A 7,530-nucleotide genomic window follows, 5' to 3' on the forward strand; every position below is an offset into this window, starting at 1 on the left:
GTGCGATCGAGTAACACCCGTCTTTAACCGAGACTACAACCCCCTCATACAAATTCCTACTACAGGTTCCACCCTTCTATATAAATTTCTTGTATAGGTTCCCTGGCCCCGATTGAGATTTTACCCCGGCCAGAGAACAAACATTGCAAAAGGGACCCTAGAGCAACAATTGACAACAACAACAAAATGTATTTTACCTGTGTTTGTTGCAATTATTTAATATAAGGTCAACTGTTACATACAGAGCAGCAGCAGCAGATATACAGAATTACCAAAACAATGATAATCAGGCAGGCTCCGGTTTTCACTTTCACAAGATTCTCTCGTTTTCGTTTTCAAAAACGAAAATTGGTGCTCCCGTTTTCACTTTCACAAGATTTTTTCGTTTTCAAAAACGGGCAAGTTTTTTTTTTTGTCGAAATGAAAAGTAAATGCCTTTTTCTACATCAAAATGGTTCTTAATTGCAAAAGGAAAAAAATAGTTGACTCCTTGGTCTATTGATGTTGATTTCACATCATCAGTAGGTCAATCTAATTCGTATTTATTTTTTAAATAATTATTTTCTGACCCCACCTTGATTTCATACATAAAATATTTGCCGTCGGCAACAACAAATTTCGTTTTGCTAAGGGGTCGATAAATCTATTGCCAAAAGTTATCGTCAGTGCTGCCGTACTTGTAGTGGAACAAAACAACCACTTAAAAATAGGTACTTATAAAATTAAAACGAAACTAAAATATTTGTAAAGAAAAGTTAAATAAGCTTTTTATAAATAAATATGATTAATTTCGTTTCATAAATGGTAAAAGTGCAGTAAAAAAGTTGTTGAGAATTATGGAATGAAAGCTGCAAAAAAGGTGCCAGCCCGTTCTGGTAGCAACTTATATGAAATTTTGGAAATGTAAGTAAGACAACTTAATTTGTGTATTTAAAACTAAATGCAAAGCTATTGTATTTAGGGGGAAGCATAAGTCGTCGCTCCAGGACGAAATTATTCTGGATTTCATGAAAGACAAGCCAGATCTGGCCCGAGGCTTTGTCAAAGGAGATCGAGTGGCTGCAGAGGCGAAGTGGGCAGATCTTGCTGGCGCGTTGAACGCAATTGGGCCTCCCATTAAAGACGTTGCAGGATGGAAGAAGGTATGACTATTAATTTCTATATAAAAGAAAGCTAATATATCAAAGAAAAATATTCCAGGTTTGGTGCGACTGGAAGTCCAACATCCGAAAGAAGATAGCCAAAAACAAGGCTGAGGCCAGGGCCACTGGCGGCGGTCCTTACTCGCAGCAGATTGTAACGGACGTGGATGAGGAGGTGGCCAAGATCTGCGGCCTTTACGAAATGCTGGAGGGAGTGGCTGGACCAACATATGGGGTTTCGCCCACCGTGAACCCTGATTTATAAGGGGATGAGGAAGAAACCCCAAATCAGGACACCGTAGCCGAGGAGCCAAGCCGAAAGCGTCGACGCGCCCCTGAGCATGATCTCCAAAGCCTTTGCGCAGCACAGCTCGAAGTTCTGTCGCAGATAAGCAACTCCATGTCCGAGCACTTTAAGAGGATGGAGGCTCTTCAACGGGAGGACATGGAGTTGAAGAGAGAGCTCCTCTCAAAATTTAGTGAGATAATTAAAAAACTAGGAGAATAAACAGATTAAGTAAATGTTAAGATGTTTTATTTATATAAGCTTGCAGGTTTTTTTTAAAATTTTTTCGCGTTGTTTACTTTTGACCAAAAAACAAATTAGCCGTTTGAACAGTGAGAAACGATGAAAAAGTGAACCATTCCGATAACGAAACGATGACAAAAAGTTTGTGAAAATCGGAGCACCAAAAACGAAAACGTACGTTTTCGCCCAAAAACGAAAACGAAAAAAAAAAAGTGAAAACCGGAGCCTGCCTGAATGATAATCATCATAATGATCAATGTGATAAAGCTTACCTTAGGCCGAAAGCGTACGAGAAGAGAAAACAAAAGAAGATAGCGGAAGCACACGCGCTTAGATTTATTTTTAGTAGCGCTTATCTTAGTCTAAGACTGAAACTTATCAGTAAGAATGACTTATTGTAGATCATTTCTATTGAGTTTCGATATGGGTCGTAAGCGAAATTTTGTTCTTCGCAATTTTTTTTTAGTTTCCACGCGGGAAATAATGTTTCCGAGTGCAAAATTTGCAAATTAACGTTAGTTGGCGAGTACGTGTGCAACATGAAGCGGCATATGGGACATTCTTTTACAAACCGTACGGATTCGAGAAAAATTTTTTTTTCATATCTCAGAGTTGAATGAAAATTTTTTTATAGCTTCTATGGAAGATTTTATTCGACACGTGTAAAAGGATTTTACTCCAAAAAAATAGTTTTTTATTTATTTTTTCTATATATTAAATATATTATCTCCGCTTCCAGTAGTAACATAATAAAAAATTTTTTTTATTCAGTAGGTATTAATGTTGCCTTTCAAGTTTTTTTACTTACAATTTTTTTATTTGTTCAGAAAAAAATTATAAACAATTTAATGGTTTCAAAGCTGATCCCCACAACATATATAATTAGGAAAATTACAATTTAATTCTATACGTCATTCCTAAGAAAAAACACTTGGATTTAGAGTGGGGTCTCTATTAGGTAATAAGATATAAAATAACATTGATCGCGCTGCGGCAGCATGTGAAGCGCGCGCTGCGCGAAGAGTCGAAAATTATTTAATTTCTCTTGATCTGATGAAGACCCCACTCTAATTCCTTTTATTGGTTATTAAGCGAAACATAGGGATAATAAATTGATTTTTTTCAATTAAATAAGTTGTGGGGATCGGCATTGAAATGTCGATATAATGATTAATTTGTTACTAATAATTAAATAAAAAATTAAATTAAAAAATAAAATTACTTTTTGAAAGCTGAATTCTTGAACTAAATAATAAAAAAAATTGAAACGATACGATTAATAGAACAAGAGATAATTGATTTAACGTGTTCAAGGATAGAAACCATTGATATTGTCAAAAATCATAACTTTGTAAAAAAAATTTTTTAAGCAAAATACCGATACACGTGTCTTTTTATTTTGCTTCCTACACCTGGAAAAAAATTTTGACAAAAATCGGAATTGTGACGCAAAAAAAGGTGTACGATTTGTAAAAGAATGTCCCATATGCAAACTAAGCATAAATCGGACTATGAAGCTGAGAAAGCTAACATTCAGGAAGACGAAGCTGCCGAAAGAAAAATTAAATTTGCAATAACAATGGGCAAAAATGAAGTGAAGGATGCGTGCATCGATTTGGTGACGCTGGAAAAGCTTCCGTTGGCTATTTTCGATTCGGAGTGCTTCAAAACGCTAACGTCTCAAATATTTTCTGCACTGGATATGCCGGCTGTTTCGTCCAGAAACATAATGGGCATGGTGGAGAAAATATATAATGACATTAAAAACAGCATAATGGCCAGTCTCAAGGTCAAGATGCTTAGCTTAAAAATGGACACAGCCACCCTGTGTAATCGTGGGATCTTGTGCGTAAATGTGCAATATATTCACGACACTGGTATTTGCTCAAAAATAATTAAAAAAAAAATATAACTAAATAATTGAAAGTTTTGAAACGTGTTAAAGTAAAGAAAATTTAATGAAATGAAAATGGTGACCCGCCGTTAAAGGCAATATTTTAGTGATATTGAATCAGTCTGATTCAGTTCTGATTCTGAATCAGTCTGAAACTTAAAATTTAAATTAAATTTAATTTAATTTAAAATAAAATAAATTTAAAAAAGCCGATGCATCATTACTCTACACAGGTTAAATTGTGTAGAGTAATTATGCATCGACTTTGTTTCGAATTTTCCCTCAACTATAACTGCAAAGCGATAAATTAAATATATTTTTTTTTGTAAATTTAAATATAATTAGAAATATGCCAACTAATCAGAAAAATACTCACTATGAAATACTCACTATGAATATAAAATTTAAAATTGTGGGTAAGTAAAGATATCGCAGTCGGTTCTCAGTAAAGAAATGATGTATGCCTAAAAGGGTTCCAAGTAAAATATTTTATAGAATATTTTTGCCGCCCATGGCGAGTCCCCAATTTTCAACCTTTACAGCTACCTGCCCGGGAGATCAATCTTTCGCCGCTGGAACCAACGTATAAGTTGTGAGTTTATTTTGTTTCTTATTATTGAATTTATATCTATTCCATTTATATCTTATTACTAAATACCCCATGAAATGAATTAAATAATCTATATGAAAGCAACTGTGAATTTAAGCCGATAACCCCACTAAACTAGGAAGTTAAATAAAATATTAAAACAGAGTGAGAATGATTTAGTTAAGTCAAAATAAATTTAAAGCAATGAAATTTAAATATTATTTACAAACATAAATAACATTTTCTATTGATGAAGTACAATACCAGGTTACATTATTTTTTTTTTATTTATTATCTTTTTAAATATATGTACAGGGTGGGCCATTTAAAGTTGACCCACTTGATTCTTAAAACAAAAAAAGTGGACAATTTTTTTTTTATTCCAAAAATCATTTATTTTGGTCCAAGGAGATTTTTTACAAATTATTATTAAAAATGATATCACGTAAATGGGCACCTTTAGCTCTGACAGCCGAATGCATTCTTTTTTCAGCATTTTTCATGACATTGGTCAATGTTTCAGACGATATGGCGGCTATTTCACGTCTAATGTTGTCTTTTAGTTGACTTAAGGTTTTTGGTTTATTAGCGTATACCTTGGATTTCAAATAACCCCACAAATAAAAGTCTGGTGCCGTCAAATCTGGTGATGTTGGGGGGCCAGTCAAAATCACCACTTTTCGATATCAACCGCCCAGGGAACAATGTTCGCAATAAATCGATTGTTGCTCTAGCTGTATGGAAAGTTGCCCCGTCCTGTTGAAACCAGAAGTTATCCATGACATTTTCACGAATAATAGGCACCATCATTGTCTTCGAAAAAATACGGTCCGATGATCATATTCGCGCAAACACCGCACCAAACTGTAACTTTTTGGTCGTAAAGTGGCTGTTCTTCGATTAATTGAGGATTTTCGGTGGCATAAAAGACTTAATTGTGTTTTTAACTGGAGCACTTTTAACTTTATTCATTTTACGAAACGCACGCTGGGTTAACACAATTGAGAATTTATTTTCAATGTAGAGCTGAACAATTTGAGCGCGTTCCTTTGGAGTGTATTGCTCCATGGTATCAATTGTCTTCGACTGACGCTTCCAACGTGGTATGACATTTGACGATCTGTCGACGCTGTCAAAAGTTACAGGGTTGCCAAATGGGTCAAATTTAAATGGCCCACCCTGTATATGAACATCATATCTACTTTATTATTATAAAGATAACATCATTTAATTATTTAAGTACCTAGATCTTATTTTTTTACTGCCTGTATATCACTTATTATATTTACCTAAAAATTGTATTATCTACCGGTTAGAATAATAATTATGAGTATAGTTGATGTAGGAAGACCAAAACCATGTATTAAACTGTATTTAAAATGAACCTTGAGTAGTTCACTCTCTTAACTCTGCTGATGCTTCCACAATCGTAGGGTATTAGGGGTCACCGGAGCTAAGCTCTGAAGGATAGTGATCATAGGTTGGGTGGGCATTTCGCGACCACGACAACAACTGTGGCATCGCTGTTGTTTTCTGAATTTTATCTATTTCTCTTCTGGTTTTGATATCTCGCATTTACTCTCGTCAGCACACTCAATTCTGGTCTTAAAAATAATAATATGTAGCTAGTGTGCGGATTTGTTTAAGCAAGACCTCCACCCCCAAAGCAGACGAGCGAGAGCCGGACCCTATAGTGTGCACCCGCAAGGACAGATCGTAGAACTCACCACAGAAATCATTCGTTACACACTACATCAGCATTGCCCAATCTGTGGAGCAAGGCCAAAACAATTGCTCTACATTTAATACATAAACTAGAAAGCTTTTATGGCTAAGGCACACGCTCTTCAATATGGAATCAGTCCTTTACATGCTTGGATCCGCTTTTTCGATTTTGTTTTAAAAATGTCATATAGAATTGAGCTTAAGAAGTGGCATGTCAATGACAGCGATAAGCCTAAACTAAAAGAAAAGACTTTTACAATTAAAAATAATGAAAGAAATGGGCCTAAATGTGGTCAAGCCTCTTTCAAAAGGCAGTGCTGAGTTTTCCAATGCAGCTTTACTGTCATCAATTCTTGATTTTGATTATGATATTTTACAAAACTTTCATACAGTTCGAATAACAATTAACTGCGAGTACGAAATAACCTCGGAAAAGTTTAAAGACTTCTGTGCTAAAGTTTTTGTGGCATATCAGAAAAAACATCCAAAGTCGCCCCCTGTTCACAAAGTCTTATTACCTGGCTACCAAATAATAGACACCTGTTTAGTTCCTGTAGGATGCCATGGTGAATATGCATCAGAGTCCCGAAATAAATTATATAAGAGCGATAGAAGAGGCCACGCTAGAAAATGTAGTCGATTAGAAAATATTACAGATGTTTTCAATAGATCCATGGATAGTTCTGATCTGTTGCTGTCCAGTACATATTTAAAAGATCGACTAAACACAATCAAAAATAAAACCATACCAGCAGAAATTATATCTCTACTAAAAGCACCACATTTGGAAATTCAATGTGTAAATTAGAGCTGGCAAACCATCGATGGTACCATCGATAGTATCGATGGTAAGGAGCCAGCTTGCACTATCGATGGTTTGAAAACTATCACGATAGTATCGCCGTCGCATTCCACCACTACTTTTCTTGTGTTTTCGCAGCTAAGCGGTAAGAAACAATTTTATAATTGTAATATTCGATTTACACCAAACGCTGCAGAGATATAGAAAAAAAGGACCAAGAAAGTGGACGTAATATTAGTTATGAGGCATTATTTCGAAGGAATAAACTCTGATATTTCCAGCAATCCACTAGAGTATTGGAGAGTAAGTAGCGATTTTTCTGCTTAATTTTTCTACTTTTCAAAAATTATGTTATGTTTTACAGAGCAATGAAAGTGACCAGCTAGCTTTGGCGAAGTTCGGCAAAAAAGCTTTGTGTGTCCCAGCAACTTCAGCGGAGTCTGAGAGGATGTTTTCGAAGGCAGGCCAAATAATTTCCGAGCGCAGGTCATCACTAAAGTCAAACATAGTTGACCAGCTCCTGTTCATCAATAAAAATTGGTGGACTACCGGATCTAAGATATAAGATAGGTCTCAAGTCTAGCGGCTGGACCGCTACTAACGAAGCAACGTTTTTTTGTTTTTGGATATTCTTTTTATTTTTATTTTACTTTTAAAATATTAAGTTTGACAAATGAAGTGAATTAAATGGAAAAATAAATATAACACAAAAAACTAAAATCCTAATTTATTAAAATCGAATTTATAAGGAATACCCCGGCTGTTTTGGGTTTTTCATAAAGAATAAACTCTATATTTCAAAATTTGTTTAATTCGATATTATCGCGATAGTATCAATGGTTCCCGAAA

At 35.0% G+C, this 7,530-nt stretch overlaps 1 protein-coding gene across 1 annotated transcript; it reads left to right on the forward strand.

The window, feature by feature from the left end:
* The first annotated feature begins 815 nt into the window (after nt 1–815).
* Nucleotides 816–1,407, forward strand: LOC108101356. The gene is made up of 3 exons (XM_043207857.1): nt 816–903; nt 962–1,142; nt 1,201–1,407. Exons 1-3 carry the CDS (start codon nt 842–844, stop codon nt 1,405–1,407), a joined length of 450 nt encoding a protein of 149 aa, XP_043063792.1. The 5' UTR covers nt 816–841.
* Nucleotides 1,408–7,530: the final 6,123 nt, after the last annotated feature.

This window comes from Drosophila ficusphila, unplaced genomic scaffold, assembly GCF_018152265.1.
Source record: "Drosophila ficusphila isolate 14025-0441.05 unplaced genomic scaffold, ASM1815226v1 contig_299, whole genome shotgun sequence".
NCBI lineage: Eukaryota > Metazoa > Arthropoda > Insecta > Diptera > Drosophilidae > Drosophila > Drosophila ficusphila.

Excerpts from the sequence above, each read along its gene's own strand:
- LOC108101356 (XM_043207857.1), top strand. The coding sequence starts at position 842 with ATGAAAGCTGCAAAAAAGGTGCCAGCCCGTTCTGGTAGCAACTTATAT. Across the intron at positions 904-961 it reads TTATATGAAATTTTGGAAAT|GGGGAAGCATAAGTCGTCGC; the intron begins GTAAGTAAGACA and ends TATTGTATTTAG. Across the intron at positions 1,143-1,200 it reads ACGTTGCAGGATGGAAGAAG|GTTTGGTGCGACTGGAAGTC; the intron begins GTATGACTATTA and ends AAAATATTCCAG.